The 20,663-nt window shown below is 40.9% G+C and overlaps 1 protein-coding gene across 1 annotated transcript in view; it reads right to left on the bottom strand.

Annotated features, from left to right (window-relative positions):
* Positions 1–863: 863 nt before the first annotated feature.
* clasp2 (cytoplasmic linker associated protein 2) overlaps positions 864–20,663 on the bottom strand; it is a 38,148-nt gene continuing 18,348 nt past the window's right edge. Inside the window, exons 18-43 of the mRNA XM_089023783.1 lie at positions 20,290–20,330; positions 19,860–20,030; positions 19,061–19,162; positions 18,905–18,931; positions 17,770–17,943; positions 16,591–16,635; positions 15,109–15,216; positions 14,847–14,909; positions 13,495–13,601; positions 13,340–13,363; positions 12,061–12,216; positions 11,875–11,966; positions 11,707–11,770; positions 10,595–10,654; positions 10,451–10,453; positions 9,672–9,835; positions 9,519–9,597; positions 6,683–6,826; positions 6,458–6,601; positions 5,413–5,519; positions 4,565–4,884; positions 4,300–4,502; positions 2,927–3,055; positions 2,645–2,851; positions 2,415–2,531; positions 864–1,563 (exon numbers count right to left, since the gene is read on the bottom strand). Coding sequence (XP_088879909.1) covers positions 1,486–1,563; positions 2,415–2,531; positions 2,645–2,851; positions 2,927–3,055; positions 4,300–4,502; positions 4,565–4,884; positions 5,413–5,519; positions 6,458–6,601; positions 6,683–6,826; positions 9,519–9,597; positions 9,672–9,835; positions 10,451–10,453; positions 10,595–10,654; positions 11,707–11,770; positions 11,875–11,966; positions 12,061–12,216; positions 13,340–13,363; positions 13,495–13,601; positions 14,847–14,909; positions 15,109–15,216; positions 16,591–16,635; positions 17,770–17,943; positions 18,905–18,931; positions 19,061–19,162; positions 19,860–20,030; positions 20,290–20,330 — 2,929 coding nt within the window. The 3' untranslated portion in view covers positions 864–1,485. The remainder of the gene's footprint in view (positions 1,564–2,414; positions 2,532–2,644; positions 2,852–2,926; positions 3,056–4,299; positions 4,503–4,564; positions 4,885–5,412; positions 5,520–6,457; positions 6,602–6,682; positions 6,827–9,518; positions 9,598–9,671; positions 9,836–10,450; positions 10,454–10,594; positions 10,655–11,706; positions 11,771–11,874; positions 11,967–12,060; positions 12,217–13,339; positions 13,364–13,494; positions 13,602–14,846; positions 14,910–15,108; positions 15,217–16,590; positions 16,636–17,769; positions 17,944–18,904; positions 18,932–19,060; positions 19,163–19,859; positions 20,031–20,289; positions 20,331–20,663) is intronic.

The following is a 20,663-nucleotide window of genomic DNA, read 5'->3' as shown; positions in this document are numbered from 1 at the left end:
GTTTGCGGTCAAAGTGTGGAAGAAAACTGAGGGGCAAGAGGAGGAGGGGGACATGTGAGGGGACGGAGTCCATGATATTTTATCTTAAAGGACAACCGACACCATTTTTTGTTTCCTAACTGACATCAAAAAAACGTTTTATAGCATCTAAAATACCCAAAACAGGCAGGCTGATATTTTTAGTCAACACCAATAAAAATGAGTTAAAATGTCCCAAAACAACTTCAAAATGACCTCGGAGATGGAGTTTCAGAAGGTCCCGCCCCCTTGTTCGTGACGTCACGCCATGACGTCATGCTTTGCTCGAGAATCAAAACAATGGCTTCAGATTCGGAGAAGATGCTGTCTTGTTACTCATCCAGTTATGAATATGATTCAAATGTTTGCCATCAATTAAAGAAGTCCTTCCGTGTAATTTTTGGGCGTCTGGACTCTAATGTAGCGTCCCAGAAAATGCACAAGATGGCGCCCAAGCTCCGTTGGAAATGCTGCATAGATGATAATAAGGACCACCTTCATCCAAGTACGTTATTCTCAAAAGTTGACAAAATAGTATTGACAAATTGGCATTTTTTTAAACTTCGATAAGCGTCCTTTTTTGGGTTCTTGTTATGAGATAAATTGATTTAGTTGACTTTTGTTTTGACGAAAATAGTGGAAAAATATCTAATCAAAAAATACCCAAGTGTAAATGCGTCTGTGTAAGCTCTCAGTCGTACAGGAGTGATCCATCGATGAAAAGGTTTCTTCAGCAGTCATCTGTACTTCTTTGAAGGCGTCGGACGTTTCGCTTCTTATCCAAGATGCATGTTATGAATTACCAATTCTATTGAATTGCTGTCGAATTGAATAAAACGATGACGATCTGTACAAGTTCTTTATTGTATTGTAAGCTCGGCTTTGGAAATACGCAGGTGGGGGGACACAAAGCGGAAGAATAAGACAACAGTGAACAAACTAGAAGGTTATACATGACTGGAGAGGAAAAAAAAATGGGACAAAGTGACGTTTTGTAAAAGAATAAAAATCGAATAAAAAAAAAAATAATAATAAAAAAAGCAAGGCTTGGGCGGGCGAGGGCGAGGAGTGATAAAATAACTAAAAAAAAAAAAAAAACATGCACACCTCCCATGAAGGACTATTTGGGATTTTCCTTTTGTTTTTGAACATAAGTGGCATTTTGAAAGGGCTGGACATTTTGTTCACGGTCGCCCAAATAAAATAAAAAAAAAGATTAAAGAACCTAAAAAAAAAATAAAATAGTGAGTCATGCATTGCCAAGCATGTCTCCTTGTGTACCGCTTCATGTCTTTTATCTTTTTTGTGGCAGTCAGGCGTTCAATTTTAATTATTAAAAAAAAAAAGCATCAATAGATCCTTTGAGCCAATGTTGAGTGAGACAGGGACGGACGGACGGATGGACGACGGGATGGACATTTTCTTCATTCTCCTTAAGTGGACCCGCCGCATCCCCCCCCCTCCCCCCTATAGGCCTTCTGATGGCGGCTCGCTGCCGCTGGAGCCCGACTGGGCGCGTTTGATGTATAAGTTCAGCAGTTTCAACTGAAAGATACAAAGCACAATACAAAGCATATTTGTCAAACAAATAAAAAATAAGAAAACAGCAGAGTGTCTTTGATGGACGGCTCATTTGAGTCAAAAAGTGGGCTCCTGCTTATATTTCTGATGGCTTTGCTACTTCCGATTATGTCACAGGACTCTGAGTGGCTTTGTAGAAACATAACATAATAATAATAATTGAAAAAATAATAATATTCATAATAACAATAATAAATTATAAATAATAATTAATACATAATAAAAAAATAGAAAATAAATAATAATAATAATAAATAAAAATAATAATAAATAATAATATAATAATAATAAATAAATAATAATAATGACAATAATAATAATAAATAATAATAAATAGTTAATAATAATAATAATAATAATAATAATAATCTAAATAGTTAATAATAATGATGATAATAATAATAATAATAATCTAAATAGTTAATAATAATAATAATAATAATAATAATAATAATAATAACAACAATAAATAATACAGAATACTAAATAATAAATAATAAACAATACACAATTAATAGTAAATAATTAATAATACACCAATAATAAAAATACTAATACTAAGAATAATAATAATTATTTTATGACATTTAATTTAAAAGCGCCTTTCAAAACTCTCAAGGACGCTTTACAGGAGAAGTTTTCCTGCGGGTGAGCAGCGGCAGCCAGATGCGCCAGCGTTCACTCAACCTAACAGGTAAATTATTGGTAACTTTGGTAAATTTCTACTCCCTGTTCCCAACTTTGATGACTTTGCTGCTGCGAAATGTACATTTGTCCAGCGCCGGACAAAATAAAGGCAAATCCAACTAACTGACCTTGCTGCTGGAGAGTTGACTCAAGTGCGGCTTGAGGTCCTCACCGATGACGGCGTAAACGGCCACCAAACAGAAGACGCAAGCTTTTCTGACGCTGCTCTCAGAGTTGTCGTAACCCTGCGGCGCACACGCACACAAACGCACACAAACGCAACATTGTCAGTCGATGTCATCAAATAAACATGAAAAAAAAAAAAAAAAACCCGGCCTGCTTCCTCCGGCCATCACACCTGGATAAGTCCCGGCACAATCTCAGGCAGCAGTCCACCGAGGCCGTCACGGGGGATTCTCTCCACCACCTTCGTCTGCATCTTAATGGCGGCTAAGTTGATGGGGTAGTCGGCCGACTGGATGATCGGACAAAGAACCTTGATGCACTGCTCGGGGCCGATGGACAGCGCCAGCACGGCCGCCGTCTCCTCCGCTGCACGTACCACCTGCGCCCAAAACGTCCGCTAAGCTCGAGAAATGATTCCTCGACTGTCAATGTTTTTTGGTTTGTTGTCGTTGACCTCCTTGTGGGGGTCCTTGTGTGCCTCCAAGGCTTTCATGATGGTGAGCTCGGCGTAGTTTTTGAAGCGCCACGGCTGCTTGCCGAGAATCTCCCGCAGGACCCGCAAAGCCAGCGTGCGGATCACGTGCTGGGGGGGGGGGGGGGAGGGAATGTATTGTGAGACACGGTTGAAATGACATCAGAAATACCATTTTGATTCATTTTTTTTTCTCTTCAAAATAAAATATTGAAAGTGAATAATGAATTAAAAATATCAGATTTGTTTTTTTTTTATTCTGAAAATAAAATATTTACATTCAATATTAAATACAAAATATCAGACTTATTTAAATTGGTTTGTTTTTTTAATTCTGAAAATATTTAAAGTCAATATTCAAATTAAAAATATCACATTTATTTTCATTTATTAGTTTTTTTAATTTTGAAACTAAAATATTTGAAGTCAATATTATATTTAAAAAAAAAAATCACATTTATTTTCATTTATTTGTTTTTTAATTTTGAAAATAAAATATTTAAAGTCAACATATTAAAAAAAAAATCACTTATTTTCATTTATTTGATTTTTAATTTTGAAAATAAAATATTTGAAGTCAGTATTTAAATTAAATATCAAATTTATTTTTATGTATTTGTATTTTATTCTGAAAATAAAATATTTAAAGTCAATATTACATTAAATGTATCAGATTTATTTTAATTGTTTGTTTTTTCATTTTGAAAATAAAATATTTAGAGTCAATATTAAATTAAAAATATCACATTTATTTTCATTTATTTGTTTTTTAATTTTGAAGATAAAATATTTAAAGTCAATATTACATACAAACATATCTGATGTATTTTCATGTATTTTTTAATTCAGAAGATAAAATATTCAAAGTCAATATTACATTAAATATATCAGATGTATTTTAACTAGTTTGTTTTTTTAATTTTGAAAATAAAATATTTAAAGTCAAGATATAAAAATATCAGATTTATTTTTTTATTCTAAAATAAAATATTAAAAATCAATATTATATTCAAAATATCACATTTATTTGTTTTATTAGCTAGTATCAAAATCACAATTAATTTTAACACGAAATAACTAAATGTCATTCATTTATTTAAACATTTGTAAAATTAATTGCTATTTAAATTGTGAAAAAATAATATTTAAGAGATTCATTTAAAAATGACATGATTAGAATTTTAATTAGATTTGATCTAAAACCATTGTGTGGTATTTTTAAACACACACTGTGTGTAAATGTGATGTTTAAATTGGAGAATTTTGCATCATTTCAATGTCCGAATTGTCTGCTTCATCCGCTTGCAACACCAAATCCAACTTGTGTCAAAGGTCATCCGAGGCCGGGGTCCCACCTCTCTGTCCCCCATGGTCTCCAGAAGCAGCAGCAGGATGGTCTTAAAGTGCTCGTCCCACACCTGCAGCGTGTTGTCGTGAATCAGCTTGAGCAGCTCGCTTAATGCCGCCTTGCGTTCCTCCACACGCTCGTTGTGATTGGACAGTTCTTTCAGCAGCTCTCCCATCAGCTCCGATTGGTCCAGGCTACCTCCTGCTGACCCTCAAAATGGAAACAAAACCGTTGCGGTGCAAATGACAGCAGCACTTCTCCCACGTTTTTACCATCCGCGCGCTGCTCCGCGTCCTCCACGCTGCCGTCTTTCCGTCCGGGCTTGTACGGAGAATCCGAGAAGTGCTTCCGGGCTCCCCGGGGGCTGGAGGAGAGCAAGGGCGTGTTGAGGAGAGAGGTCTTGTTGTCCAAAGCCGTGCGTCCGCCGTCGGCGTGTTCGGGCGCTCGGCCGTCCACGCCGACGCCTTCCTGGAGCTGGTCGTTCATGTCTTCTTGGCTGCGCACGCTGAAGTTCTGAATGGCTTCGGTGACGCCCTTCAGAGAGCTGTAGATGTCCTCGGAGTTCATGTTCTCCGTGTCGTAGTCGAATGCACTGCCAAGCAAGCGTCAAAAGGGACAGTTCCGTCATGTCATGGCGGGTGCGCATCGAATTAAAAACTCTAAAAACGAAACTTTATGGAAGCCCATATCATGCATTGGGTGAGAATTTGGCGCATCCTTAATTTAGTAAACATTGAAATACGCGTTTACATTTTAAGCTAGCAACCACTCATTTGACGACAATGAGGTGAAAAATCTTAGCGAAAGAAAACAGATGCTTTGAAAGGGGAGTAAAAGAAGCCATTTTCATCAAACAGCAAAACCCTTCACTAAATCGCTATGGTGGGGTGAGGTTCAATTTGGATCGTTCCTCCAACCCACTTCTTTGGCAACATAGGCTTAGTTATGCTGATGAGGTGACACAAGATTAAATGGGGCAATCAGGCCAGTCGTAGACCGCATACTCAGGCAGGACAATAGAAGTAGTCAGTGTAGCCGCAGGGAGTAGTCCTCTGCTCCCCCCCCCAACCTGAGACCCAGGACCAATCATAGCAGGACTTTCGCTCAAATCAACCGTTACCTTGGTGAGGGAGTGTTGTGCGAGGTGTTGGTGGGGGACGTCACTGGGCTGGACCAACTCGCTGGAGAGCGTGGAGTGTGTCGTTGGAGGGGGCTGCCTATCGTCGCCTGTGGGGTTTAGGGGCAATGTCAGCTTTGGGGTAGCGTGACGTACAGTGATACCTTGGTTTACGAACACCTTTGGCTTACCAACTTTTCGGTTTACGAACGTTAAACTTATGAAACTTTTACCTTGGCATGCAAACTATTTTTCGGGATACACACGTGAGTGAGGTGTCGTTCACGAACGAGCCCGTTCTCCTAAAAGAAAATGGCTCCCGGCATTTTTTTTTTTGTCCTCTATTCCCCGCCCCCAGTCTTCGGTTAAAGCCACGTGATTGGTCAAGAACGCAGCAGTGAGGGGGGGTTGGTTTAAACATTAAAAGAGACAGGCAGACGACAGAGCGAGAGTGACAAAATGGATAGAAAACAGTGAAATTTGGACTCGTTTCAACTTTGATTTGAGTTCAAAGGCAGAGTGGTGCCTGCAAGGTTAAAATTCCCATCAATCAGGCTCCACAAAAACCCGCACTAGCCATCAGTTCAATTTGAAATGAAAAGACAAGCAAGGGAACCAGCTATTAATGATGTTTCTAGTGTGTCTGCTTGCATCTGTTTCTGTTGCAATCTCACAACTTCCAAGATGGACAACCCAGAGCTCCTTGAGACACTATGCAAAAAGCTATCCATTCCATGAAGCCATCAACAACCATCACAAAGGTAAATAAAAAGACGTTATTATACGGTACAGTTTATTTCTTTAATTATAATACCATCGCATATTTATTATACATAAAATAAGGTATATTTTGTGTAGTTTTAAGGCTTAGAAAAGTAGAAAATGATGTTTTATGGGGACCTGGGAACGGATTATCCTCATTTTAATGGTTTCCCATGGGAAATTATTTTTTGGGATACACACTTTTCGCCTTACACACTGAGTCTGGGAACCAATTAAGTTCGTAAGCCAAGGTATCACTCGAGCGGTGTTGTGCGGCGAGGTATACCTGGGCGACGTTGCCTGTGTTCTTCAGGTGGTTCTGGAGAAGCTTGGTGGCTCCATCCTGGAAGGTTTTGGGCAGCGCTGCCAGCAGCATGGTGAACTGGGGCGTGTTGAGCTGGAAGAGGGCGATGAGCACCGCCTGGGCCGCCTGCGATGCCAGAAAGTAGATTAGGTCAGAGAGCGTGCGACTCAACCCCGATCGGGATGGAGGCGAGGAGCCCTCGTGGACCTTTCGGACATCCGAGCTCTTGGGGTCGGTGGTCCAGGTGATGATGCGTGACACAGCCAGCCGAGTCTCACTGGAGTTGATGAAGTCGGGAGCTTCCATTTGCAGCGTCAGGGTCTCGATGTAGCGCAGAATGGCCACTTTCACCTGCGACGACAAAGAAAATGACATTTCCATCGGGAGGCCTCACTGTGCAACTTCATCACATGAAAATCAATGACGGGTCAATCAGTTGGAAAGAAAATAAATATCTTTAAAGTCAATATTAAATTCAAAAATATCTGATTTATTTTCATTTATTATTATTTTTTTTATTCTGAAAATAAAATATTTAAGTCAATATTAAATAAAAAATATCAGATTTATTTTGATTTGTTTTTTTAATTCTGAAAATAAAATATTTAAAGTCAGTATTCAAATTTATTTTCATTTATTGTTTAATACTAAAAATAAAATATTTAAAGTCAGTATTAAAAAAAAATCAGATTTATTTTCATTTACTGTTTAATTCTAAAAATCAAATATTTAATGTCAGTATTAAATAAAAAATAATAGTTTTTATTTATTTATTTATTTTATTCTGAAAATAAAATATTTAGTCAATATTAAATAAAAATATCAGGTTTATTTTCATTAGTTTTTTTTAATTCTGAAAATAAAATATTCAAAGTCAGTATTAAATAAAAAAAAAATATCAGATTTCTTTTCATTTAGTGTTTTTTTATTCTGAAAATAAAATATTTAGTCAATATTAAATAAAAATATCAGGTTTATTTTCATTTGTTTTTTTAATTCTGAAAATAAAATATTTAAAGTCAGTATTCAATTAAAAAATATCAGATTTCTTTTCATTTATTATTTTTTTATTCTGAATATCACATATTTAGTTAATATTTCATAAATAAATAAATATTAGATTGATTTGTATTTGTTTTTTAATTCTGAAAATAAAATATTTAAAGTCAGTATTAAACACAAAAAAATCAGATTTATTTTGGTGTCTGACTTTTCGCTCCTCATCCGAAGAGCTTCGTCAGCAAACTAAAATTGTGCTGGTAAATCTGGTCCTATGTAAATCTCTAATGGACAGAGGTAGCGGTGCCTGGGGAAATATATACAGTATATAGGACCAGAGTTACCAGCACAACTTTAGTTCGCTGACGAAGCTCTTCGGATGAGGAGCGAAAAGTCAGTACAGATGACAGCTGAAGAAACCTTTTCATCGATGGACCACTCCTGTACGACTGAGAGCTTACACAGACAGTCATTGTCATGCAGTTTTACTTCATTGATTGATTCAAAGTCAAATTGAGCCTCAAATGGCCGCTTTGAGTCAAAATGGTGTCTTTTTGGGGCATAATTTCTTGATTTTTTTTTTTTTTTGGGTGGTCAGAGGAGATACAGGGAAACCAGATTTCATGTCCCCCCCCCCCCTTCACAATTTAAGCGCATTTTAATACATTGTTGCTCCCCCCCGGAGCATACTGACCTGGCAAGAGCGTCTCCAGGCGGCGGCCTGCTCGTCTAGTGAGCAGGCGTGGCGCCGTGCCCTGGGGGGGAACAATTTTACCCCGGACCCTCCCCTGCCGCGCCCGCAACACAAGCTCCGTACAGGCTTCGGAGAGAGAAAGAGGAAAAGCATCACGTCAAGTCAGGAAAGTGTCAGGGGAGGAGTCAAGGGATGTGGGGGAGGAGTCAGAGAGGGGGGGGGCGGGGTTAGGAGAAGAAGATGATTTGAGAGTGCCACCTGCGCTGTGCCGTCAGTTGGAATTTTGAAATGTAACGAGGCTGAAAATTAAGATAGTAAAATGCTGACTTGTGAAAATGACTCATTTCAAATCGTCTTTACTCATTGAAATGAAAGGAAACGACATTAATTCATTTAAAAAAAACAGTTTTTGTCGCTATCGTAATGCTTGTTGCCGCGTAACATGCACAAAACATTTACTGGGGACATCTCATGTTTCAATTTGGGCACATGCGGTTTATAGACAGCTCAGGTTTATGTATGCACAAAATGGTTTTTCCTTTAATAATGTACTGGGTGAGGCGAATAATCAGGTGCGCTGTGCAGTCCGGAAATTACGGTAATATGAAAAATAGCGCTGAACCGCAAGTGCCACTGAAAAAATTGGACAGTCTGCGGCTAGATGGATGAGGTCGCGATGAGAAGAAAGGAGCGTCAGCGCCGAGCGCCGATGCGTATGTGGAACTATCGCGGCTTGGAATTGAAGCGGATTTACAGTACGAGGGACAGGAGACGTGAGAGAGTCGCTTTTTGTCAATGGGAGCTACAGCTTTGTGTTTGCTTTCAACATTTCGCTTGTAGCAGGCATGCACATTCCACTATGACGTCCGTCATCCACTGGTGAAAATGATGCTTCTATCCTCTCCTATTTCGTTTCATGCAACAAACAGGGTGCAGAAAGTGCGGAAGATTGAAGATTGTCTCTGTCTTTTGTGTTGTGTCACATTATTTGTTTAGTTTTTTTTGTTTGTTTTTGACTGAAGATGGCGCCGCGAGAGTGGCTGCCTTTACAGCAGCTCCTGTATTTTGTTTTTTTTTCTGCTGTGAAATATAAATTTCTCCACTGTGAGACAAATAAAGGCTCATCTAATTTAATCTAATGTAAATAAATGCAGTGAGAAGGTCAAGTAGCAGAAAAATGGGGCGGGGGAGGGGCTGTAAGTGGAATGGAGCAATACTAAAGAGCCTCCTCAAAAAGAGGAGAAAAAAAAGAGCTTTTGACAACTATAACTATGTCTACAACCAGCGAGCTTCACAATTGGTTTTGACACCAACACGAAAAACACACACGTCAACTTTGTCGATTTTTACCTTGAGGTTGGGGGTCTGCGTTTGGTCCACGGTGAACCTCATGAGGACGGTGAACTGCAGGTCGTTGGGGAAGGATTCCCTGCAATGAGAAGACAAATTTATTTTTAAAAAAAAGTGTGCGTATAAGTGTGCGCATGCGTGTTCTCCACTAACCGCGTCACATCCAGCGCCTTCTGGACCTTGGCTTGCACTGAGCCAAGGAGGTCGGCGCCCATCTTTTTCAACAGCTGGGTGAGCAACACAAACAGCCAGTCCTGAAGGTCCTCCTTGTGGACCTGGATGAAGTCGACCAAGGTCTCCAGGAACATGCTGAACACCTGACAATACACATACTGTAAGTAAATAAACAACTCATTCATTCATTAACTCATTCACGGCCATTTGTGAATTTATTTGGGAATTGAAAAGCATTTTTCCCGCAATGTGGTGCCGATAAAGCGCTGGTCAGACCTCCGGCCATGTTTTTCCCTTCCATGAGGGGGCGGCATTTGCCTTTTTTTCCCATGTTAGCACTTTGATACAGCTTCAGCTGTTGTTAAGGCGCTATATAAATCCATATTGTATTTTGTACAGTCGCCCCCATTTCGAGCTCAGATAACTCCAGACCCATTAAACACTTGATGAGGAACGTAACCGTCTTCTTCCACCATCTTGAAGAATGATCCCTCGTAGGTGTTTTCTCTGCGATAATTTTATCTAGTTCCTCATCAATTGCGTTCTGTTTATCTGGTTTGATAGCTTTTTGCATCAAGTGTAACAGATGGCTTGTGCGGGTTGTTTGTGGATTGATGGGATATTTTAACCTTGCAGTCTACACTCTGCCTTTGAACTATCAAAGTTGAAACTCTCACTGTCGTCTGCTTGGGCGTTTTGACTTACCCTCTGCGGATTTCCAGGGGGCAGAAGCAGCAGCATAGAGAAACACAAGAGACACGCTGGTTAGAATCCAAAACTTTGAAGAGTCAAACGTCTAGAAGCGGGATGTTTTGCACAGAAGAGATGGAAGAAGGAAGCAGGAAAAAATAAAATAAAGGGGGATGAGATGGGAAGGGGAGAGGGGAAGGGGGGTGCGGTACCTTGAAGGAGGCTGAGCTTATACCGGATTCTGCCGTGCCGTACACCCTGCCGGAGTCTCGCTGAAATTCATTGAAATCATAAAAAGGTCAAAAAAAAAATCCAAGGGGAAAAAATGGGAGGTGGCGCGGGAAGAAGGACCCATGCGGGTTAGATTGAGGGCAGGGTTTGTTTTTTTTTTTTGTTTTTGGGGGGGGGGGGGAGTAGGAGGAAAAAATGGCAGCCCTGACTAGTGGTTTAGAATTCCGTGATAGAAGATAGATCGTCGAGCGAGGTCACGCGAGCATGCTGTGGAAAAAATGGCATGCCCGTTGGTTTGTTTATATGCGCCTCATGCATCGTTGCCGATTAAACCATTTGCTCTGCTGCGGGTCAAAATGACCCAGAGTTTAAAGGGCACCGCTAGATTCAGGGTGACATTTCAAGATGATCCTAAAATATTTGAGAAGTGAGCCTCAAATGACCTTTTTTTCAGAATCAGAATCATCTTTATTGGCTAAGTATGTAGAACACACAAGGAATTTGTCTCCGGTGGAACACGCTGCACTAGTATCATCATAAAAAAAATTGAAAAGAGCCACTATACAGTTATATTTGGGCTACTGTTTCAAGAGTTAATGGCCACGGGGGAAGAATCTGTTTAAATGTCTGCTGGATTTGGCGCGCATGGAACTTCCTGAGGGGAGTCGCTGGAAAAGGGGGTGGGCAGGGTGCGGAGGGTACAGTAGAATTTTCCGCAGACTTTTTTTTTCCTGATTCTTGCACTGTGTAAACTTCTGACTGTCCAAGTGTTCAGTTTTTTAAAAAAAATTCTAGTAAGGCCAATAACATTTTCTAAGGCGATGCAGTATGCTGCCTTTCTGTGACTCTTCCAGTCATTTCCGCATCTCTCTTACAAGATGTTGGTTGACACAAAGCTTCAGAATCCTGTTGTGAATTTTGTCAATCTCACCGGGGAGAGGGTGACGTGGGGGAATACTGGTTGTGTCTCCTTGTTTTTGGGAAGGCAGAATCCGGTACAGTGAAGAATGGTGGGAAAATTAAATGATGGATTTGTGCAATTATAACGACTGTGCGAGTGCGAGACGTGCACACCTGCGCATGCAAACCATACCTTGCTATGCGGGTCTGCAAACATGCGGTTGAAGATCTCGCAAAGCCTCTTCAACTCCACGCGACTGCAAATTGTAATTGATATTCATTTTAAAAAATGGAATAATTTAAGAAATAAGAAATGTGGAATAGAGTGCTAAGAGGTCTGGTGCCAGGTTGTTGGACGGACCTAAGAGTACGCTGGTTCTTTAGGAGGGCTTGGAGTCCCAGTAGACCTTCCTTCCTTTCAGACCAGTTGGCACTGGCGCAGCGATTCAGCACCTGGACAGTCCACAAATATTGGACACATCATACATCGATAATGGCTTGCTTGGTAGGGGGTTGAATTGTCCCGTAATGTCCTTCCGGGTCGAACCTCGGCCACGTCTTCCGTCTGCCTCATGTACGTGGGTATGGCGCCGCCGTTTCGGGAGCTGTAGGATCTCTCGGAGCAGGCGCTGGACGCGTCGCTGTTGCCGTCATCATCGGAGTACATGCTGTAGTTCTCGTACCGCCGCCGCGCCGGCTTCTTCTGTGGGACAGGGGACATTTCGACAGAAGAACAGGGGAAGGACATTTTCTGTTGTGTTGTCAAAATTTACTTTGAGCGAGTGACCGATCATCCTATTCGGTCAAGTCCCAATTTGGATGACTGTCAAATACGCGAAAGAGATATAAAAGCGCATTAATTGAACATGACAAGATGCGCGAAGCCAATTTGGTGTCAGCTAATGCTAATGTTAGCGTAAATCCAATGGTAGCAGCAGCGGGAATTGAACTTACCGGTAACCAATCAATAAATACTATATATAAAATAGCAATGCCACTCACCTCTCATGCACAGAAAAAAACATAATAAAATGAATAAAAATAAAATCTAAAATAAAAATACAAATACAGTAAAGTCTCATTATATCGATATCGGTTATATCGATAGTACTGCTTATTACGATACTATTTCTATGAACGCAAGGAGAAAATTTACATGCATATCGATAGTACGGTTATATCGATATTTCTTCCGACTCCCGAGAATATCGATATAACGAGACTTTACTGTAAATAAAAGACTACAAAAATGAATAAAAATAACATAGAAACAACATACAATACCATAAAAATAACACAAATAACAAATAAAAATAAATAACATAAATTAATAACAAAAATAAATGACACAAACAAAAAAAACTAACATAACAAAATAAATACAAATAAAATAAAAGTAAAAACTGAAATAAAATAAATATACAAATAAATAAGACAACAAAAATAACTAAAAATAACATAAAAATAACACAAATTAAATTTAAAAAAATTTAAAATAAGATAAAAAATAAAATAACATAAAAATTAAATAAAAATGAACAGAAAAAAATGTAAACAACATAAAATAAAAACTAAATAAAAATAAAATCTGAATAAAATGAAAAAATAAAAATAAAAACAACAGCGAACTGCTTAACAACCAGACAGTCCAATCACGCTCTCGCCTGCCGCTCGACCGGCATTAACTATACATTCCGGCTAAAAGGCCAGTGGCCTTCTGGGTCAAAAAAAAAAAACAAAAAAAAAACACACACACAAACACTCACACACAACGAGCCAAGACTAGACACGACTAAAGGTACAAGGTAGGGAAAAAAAAGGCTGACCTTAGATCGCATGTCTCCCAACAGCTGACAGCATTAAACAAGAGGGAGAAGCAGACTTAGTTTCCACACACACACACACACACACACACACACACACACACACACACACACACACACACACACACACACACACACGGTTATTGTGCTTTTCATACCAAGGCATCTGCTAGTGCCTCTTCAACATCCGAGCCAGTGTTGAGGACCCTCATGGCGCTGACCGAGGATGACAGGCGGCTGGACTGACCCATGCCAAAACTTGAGCCTATTTCGAAAGCAAAACGGGGGCGACTTAGGAGATGAGCAGTGGGCGAGGTGCTTTGGCTTTAAAAAAAAAATTAATTGTGATGACAACTCATTCATGACCAAACTCCGTTCATGTTAAAAATGACGGATTAGATGACATTTCGGGACAACGTATGACTTGAAAGAAAACTGGAGGAAGGCGTCAGTGTCCACTGAGATTGTATTTGCAGTTGTGTTCAGAATAGGAGCGGCTGCACACGAATATGCGGCGTTAAAAAATACAATGGACGTTTTTGGCTACGTTAGCATTTTAAGGCTAATGGCTAATGTTGTTAGCTAGCTAGCTTTTCCATTTGAGTTACTTTTGGGTTGAGTGAAAGCTGGCGCGTGTGGCTGCCGCTGCTCACCCACAGAAAAACTTATCCTGTGACTGTAACGTGACCTTGAGAGTTTTGAAAGGCGCTTATAAATGAAATGTATTATTGTTAGTATTATTATTGGTCCACAATGATTTTTCGCATCTTGTATTTTGTCAATGAGAACTCGTCTCCCAAATTCACACACTTTCTTTTCGCCATCTCTCTCGACCAATTGAGAGCGCTGATGCGTATGCGGAACTGTCGCGGCTTGGAACTGAAGCGGATTTACGTGGGACAGGAGCTGTGAGGCAATTTCTTTTCTCATCAATGGATGCTACAGTTTCGTGTTTGCGTTCGACATTTAGCTTGTAGCAGACATGCACATTCCACCGTGATGTCCCTGATCCACTGGTGGAAAGGACGCTTTGATCCTCCCCCTCTTTCATCTAGAACTGCTTTATGCTACAAAGAGGGTGCAGAAAGTGCTTAAGATTGAATGCCTGCGTCTTTTTTGTTGTCACATTATTTGACTTCAAGAGAGTGTCCTGTATTTTGTTTTTCTACTTCTTTCTTTCCTTTCCTCACTTTGCTGCCGTGAAGTGTATTTTTTTTCCACTGCGAGACTAACGAAGGCTTCTCCAATCCAATTCACTGCTGCCTATCCTGAGCACAACTGACACTGCTTATAACACGGTGGGGAGGAAACATGCGATTCCACTGGAAAGCTCTGCCATCCTAAATGCAAGGAACAAAACCTAAAATAAAATACAAATAAAGAAGCAACAAGAAAACAAGACAAATAGTGCAGGAAAGAAAAGAAAAAGAAGCGAAATCAAGGCCGGCGGCATGATGGGTTGGCTTGGTTGTGGTATACGAAGATCAAGTAGAAGTTACTCAGCCTTCACCTGCGGCCCCGAACGCATCGGGTGTGTGGAGAGCTCCCGTGGAGCGAGAGTAGCTGCGCGTGGCTGCAACCCAGATTCAAACAAACAAACACATATACATAATTTGCATTAGGCCACTACGCTCCTCCACGCTAATGGCTTGATCGCAATCAGACCCCCTACCCAAACAAATAAATGACAATAATTGGGTTGTCCACTTCTCCAGGGTGAGGCGGTAGGCCGTTGTGCGGTTTGGTGGTGGGGCATGGCTAAAGCTACTCACCAAGGGGCGTGAAGGAGCGTACGGGGCTGGTGTCCCGGCTGCTTTCTCTGCTGGCCTCTCGGCTGCAGCCCTGACTCATACTGGGCCGGGGAATACGGCTGCCCCGGGCTGAACCCAGCAAGAGTGCGAGATGGGGTTTCAAGAGTGCGGTAACAAAGAAGGAGAAGGAAGGAGAAGATTGCGAAAGACAGAGAGGACAAACGTGAGGGAGGAGAAGGTGACGTGTATCAAGGAAGAAATGTGAACACGGGTCAAATTCCGGTTTAGATCAGAGAAGCGATTTCTGATTGGCATATCGAGATGTGTTGATCTGTTTAGGCCACAATAACACAAACTAGTACTCCGTTGTTGAATGGATCTCCACTTCCAATTTCCGTTTTTGGATGGAAAGGAAGGTGAGGTGCAAAGATCACAGTCCGTGATGCGGTCTTCATGTACAGGGTGACCCAAAAAGATGCGTACCCATGAAAATTTCAATTGTGGCTTTGATTAAAAAGATATTTATTTCAAATTACAACCACAAATTATTCAGTTCACGGAAGACCATTCACCAGAGTTTCCGCTATTTCTGTCAACTTTTCGTCAATTTATGGCTTTCCCAAGATTTGTTCCAAATGTCCACCATTTCGTTGCAAGCAAACCTGTCGTCGTCTGACAAAGTTGTCAATCACTTTTACACACTCCTCTTTCGGGAGGGTCACCCAAAAAGATGCGTCCTACTGAGTCCTTCACTGCAGCAATGTTTTCTCCCGAAAGAGGAGTGCTTGCAACGAAATGGTGGACATTTGGAAGACATCTTGGGAAAGGCAAATGAAAAGGCATGGGGGTGAAGAACAGAACCTTGTGGAATGCCGCTTACAATAAAAGCATAAATTGTGTAGAATTACAAAAAAAATGTATCTGACTTCACCCAGGATTCATTTCCCCTGTGATTGTTGAGCCTTTTTTTAAAGTGACTGGCCGAAACGGCCCCGAGGTTCGACTTGGAGTGACATCTCAAGCTTTAAAATACTGGTGTTTTTTTTGTGGCTGGAAGCTGAATCGCAATTGAAATCTATGACGGCAGTTTTTCAAAATAAAAAGATTTGTGATTGTTGGAAAAGATCTCCGTGCTCACATGGTCATCAGCGCCCCAGGAATAACACGTCCATTTTTTATTTTATTTTTATGGATGTGTATTTTCCACAGAGCGATGACAATATTCATTCTGCATTATTGTTTTTTTTTGGGCCGTCACAGAATAAGGACAAAGGAAGTGAGATTAATTGAAGTGGTGGCGGGAAGGATGATATCCAGTCATCGCAGCGATGAAGTTGAATTGATGGAAAGTCAACAACTGGTCATTCGTTGGCACGGAGACGCAAAGATCATGCATTTTGTCTTGCCATCGGTGGACGGCGGAGAGCGAATTGGGATGACGAATAGGCGGAGGGTTGATTACAACCTTCAGACATTTAGCAGGGCGGGAGGGTACAAACTTACCTCCTCTACTGGCGCCGTTGTAGACAGAACTAATGCTGGAGGGAGCTAGAAAAGCGGGAAGTGGAAAGGAAAGGGGAAAGGAGGCCAGACAGGGAGAGCAGGAGGGTGTGAAAAATTTTGAGATCTCGGAAAGGACATTTTTTAACAGATATTAGGACCAAAACAAACTATAAGGCGCATTTTCCCAAAAGCTGACAATGCGCCGTATAGATGGATGAATCTTTGTATTTCACGGACTTAGTATTTTAAATGTCCTATAAAGCGCTTTGCTACACCTGCAGCGGTTGTGAAAGTGCGGTATACAGACGCTCCCCACCTTACGAGCGGTTGTTCGTAAGGTGAATTTGTTCATAAGTTGCTTCGATGCGATATTTTGTATGGAATGTATGTTTAAGTCAAACACTGAACGGGGAAGTATAAAATATAGACGCTCGAACTTCAGTAAGCCATGACTGAAGCTGCTGGCACGTAATTACTGAATTGCATGCCAGCAGCCATTACTTTTTACTATGCATCGCGTCCTCCTGGAGCGTCAACTGGGAAGAAGGATTTCCTCCCCGCCCACCTACTCTACACAGCCAATGACAAGCAAGCTTGACCAGAAAAAGGCGTGCGATACAAAATCTAACTTCCAGCATCTCTGCCCGAACATTTTTTGACATACTAGACCCGCAAAAATGTTTGTATGTACCGCTATTCGTAACTTGAATGTTCGTAAATTGGGGAGCGTCTGTAAATAAATTTTTATTGTATTCCCTATAGTGTAGCTCCCTCTAGTGGATACATAACGAAAATGCAGTCATCACTGTAACTTGTATTCTAAAATAATAGTAATAATAAAAAATGTTTAAAAAAAATAATAACAACAATAACAATTATAATAATAACAATACTACTACTACTACTACTACTAATAATAATAATAATAATGCCGCTGCTCACCCACAGAAAAACGTATCCTATGATTGTAAAGTGACTTTGAGAGCTTTGAAAGGCGCTTCTAAATAAAATGTATTATTATTACTTGTATTCTATGTGCCTTATAAAGCGATGCATCCCAATTATAAAAAGTGAAGTCATTTAAGGCGCACCGTATACTTATAGTGTGCAAAATAGCGTCATATAAACACATCTTGGGGAGAAAAATAAAACAAAACGGTTTGCAGAAAGGGTACTCACCGACGGACAATCGTGTCGGGGAAGAATCTCTGGAACATCCTTGGCTACGGGGGATTCGGCTACGCCTGCGGCCGTCCCCGGCGGCACCTGGCAGAACCCGGTGGGCCGACGAGCTCATGGTACTTAGCGCCGTGGTGGTCAGCACACGGCCGGGGGAACCGCTGCGGCTCCCAGCTTGGAGAGAATGTCAATTTCAAGTGAGTATTGACAGTTATGTAGTCATCCGTCATGTGTGCAACCCAGCTATCTGGATGCAATCATCACACATACACATTCGGAGAAATTATTTGCTACTATTCGAATGAGTTTTAGTTTGCCATTTATTTTTCGTTAATACATTTTTAGGGCATCCAGTGATTACCGTATTATCCGGTGTAGAAGGCGCACCCCCAATGAATGGTGTATTTTCAAACTTGTTCCATGTGGAATGTATGTATGTGGAACTGTCGCGGCTTGGAATTGAAGCGGATTTACGTGGGAGACGTGAGACAACCTCTTTTCGTCAACGGATGCTACAGCTTCGTGTTTGCTTTCAACATTTAGCTTGTAGCATACGTGCACATTCCACCATGACATCCCTGATTTACTGGTGAAAAGGACGATTTGATCCTCTCCTCTTTCATCGAGAACTGCTTCATGTGTAACAAAGAGGGTAAAGCAAGTGCTGAAGAATGAATGCCTCTCTGTGTCTTTGTGTTGTCATATTATTTGTGAGGTTTTTTTGTTGTTTTGACTTCAAGATGGCGCTGTGAGAGTGGCTTGTAGTGTCTGGAATCATGATGTGATTCCCCGGAAAACCCCGGCGATGAAACAGTGCATGCAAAGAAACACAAACACCCACAAGTACGAAGTGGAATGCTCCAAAATATGGATGTAAAAACAACATTTTAAAAGATAAGTGTTGAAAGTTTATGTGTCTCAAAATAAAGGAAGTAAATAGCCAGCAAGTTTATGCATTGGAGCAGCCTGAGACTACAGCGTACACAGTAACCTACTGGATTTTTTTTATGTATCGGTTTATTAAAAAAAAAAAAAAACAATAAAATGAATGTGAGCTTAGCGTGTGACCACCATTCCCACCGTGGAACACAGTAACACACATTTTGACAAACACTATCTGACTCACACAAAATACCTGGTGTGCAATCGGATTCGTCCGAACCTAAAGGCACAAAAACATGGCCACTGCCGTGAAGCTAACATGTGTTAAGGAAATACCCTGCGCGCACACACACACACAACGCACGCACACGCATGCTAAAGTTGTTCCTTGAGAGAGAAGAGAACATACGTTGCGACTGGGAAACCATCTTGGTGCGGCTACGTCCCCTCGAGTCCACCTGGCTGGCGACGTTGTTGGCGGTTGTCAAGGGTTGTTTGGTCCGCACGCGGCCTGGAAAGAGGCGACATGCTTGGAACACACTTCACAAACATGCTGATGTGACGGTGAGGATTAGTTTTAGCGTGTAGCGCCAAAAAAAAAGGAGGGCTATGAAGAGCTGAAGCTAAGATAGCGAATGGCGGGTGAAGACAAAGCGAAGCGTACAAGCCCTCTTTTATATATTTATATATATTTTTTATATTTAAAAAAAATACACCCCACTAAATACAATTATTATTCAAAGACTAAAATGTTAACTTAATTAAAAAAAAAATCAGTCTGAAAACTGTACTGGAGGTATTAAAATTAAAACTTGACAATTAGCACTGAAAAAAGTGGTATACATTTTTAAAAAAAAGCTAACTGGGAAAAAAGTGGTGAATTTAATTTAACCCTCATCTGAAAGCTGAGATTTATCAACATGTCAAAATGTTAGCTGCTGCTAATACTAGCTTAGCAGCGATACAAGTCGACATTTGGTCTCATAAAGTACGCTTGCATTTTTAAATCCAGTTTCCAATCCGCGTATCGTAATTACGAAGTAGGAATGCGCAAATGATTCCAAACACAGCCATGCAAAAAAGCGCCAGTGTCAGGAAATAAGGAATGAGAGTAGGGGGGGTAAAAGACACAGCCAAAATAAAGCATCCGTGTATCCTCAGGTTGCGCTCTCTGATTGGCCGCCGCCTTGACTGACAGCCGACCTTACCCAATGAGGCGTAGGAGCCGGGGGGGAGGCGGCCGGGCCCTTTTGGCATCGGCGCCACATGCCGGTGTTTGGCCACGGCGGCGGCGTTCACGTCCACGTCGCTGCGAGAGCGCTGAAGGGAGGCCGCCGACAACGACGACACCACCCCACTGCCTTTTGAACCCACAGGGACTGATGGGGAGCCGGGAGGTGGGGGGTTTGGGGCAAAGGTCATGGCGGGGAAAAAAAAAACGTGCAGGAATCACAGTACAAAAATAAACAGATGGGATGTAAACAAGCATGATGATGAAAGGGATGTGATCCCCGTGTGTATGGTGTGTGTGTGTGTGTGTGTGTGTGTGTGTGTGTGTGTGTGTGTGTGTGTGTGTGTGTGTGTGTGTGTGTGTGTGTGTGTGTGTGTGTGTGTGTGTGTGTGTGTGTGTGTACTCACCCCGCCCCGGTGCTGCTGACCACTTTGAAGACAGAGGCCGACTGCGCAAGCAAGAAAATATCAACTTGAAGCAATGGTTTCAAATGATAGCACAACTACAGATTGTGAGTATTCTTGACGCCTTTGATAGTTTAGTTCTTTTAGAATTTTTTGGGGAAAGAATACTTTGCTTATTTTCATCCAATATATATTTTTTTCAAATTCATATTTTGGTACTGTATTTTGCTTTCAATGTAACGTTCTGTATGATAGTAACATTTGAAAATCTATTTTTGTATGTTTCATCATTTTCCAAATTAACTTTTTGTACAGTTTTACCAAATACAGTGATACCTTGGTTTACGAACTTAATTGGTTCCCAAACAGAGTGTGTA

Source organism: Hippocampus bargibanti, linkage group LG20, assembly GCF_051943395.1.
Source record: "Hippocampus bargibanti isolate YZ-2025 linkage group LG20, ASM5194339v1, whole genome shotgun sequence".
Classification (NCBI taxonomy): Eukaryota; Metazoa; Chordata; class Actinopteri; order Syngnathiformes; family Syngnathidae; genus Hippocampus; species Hippocampus bargibanti.
Note: the sequence above shows the minus strand (reverse complement) of the source record. Positions and strands in the feature narration are given on the sequence as shown.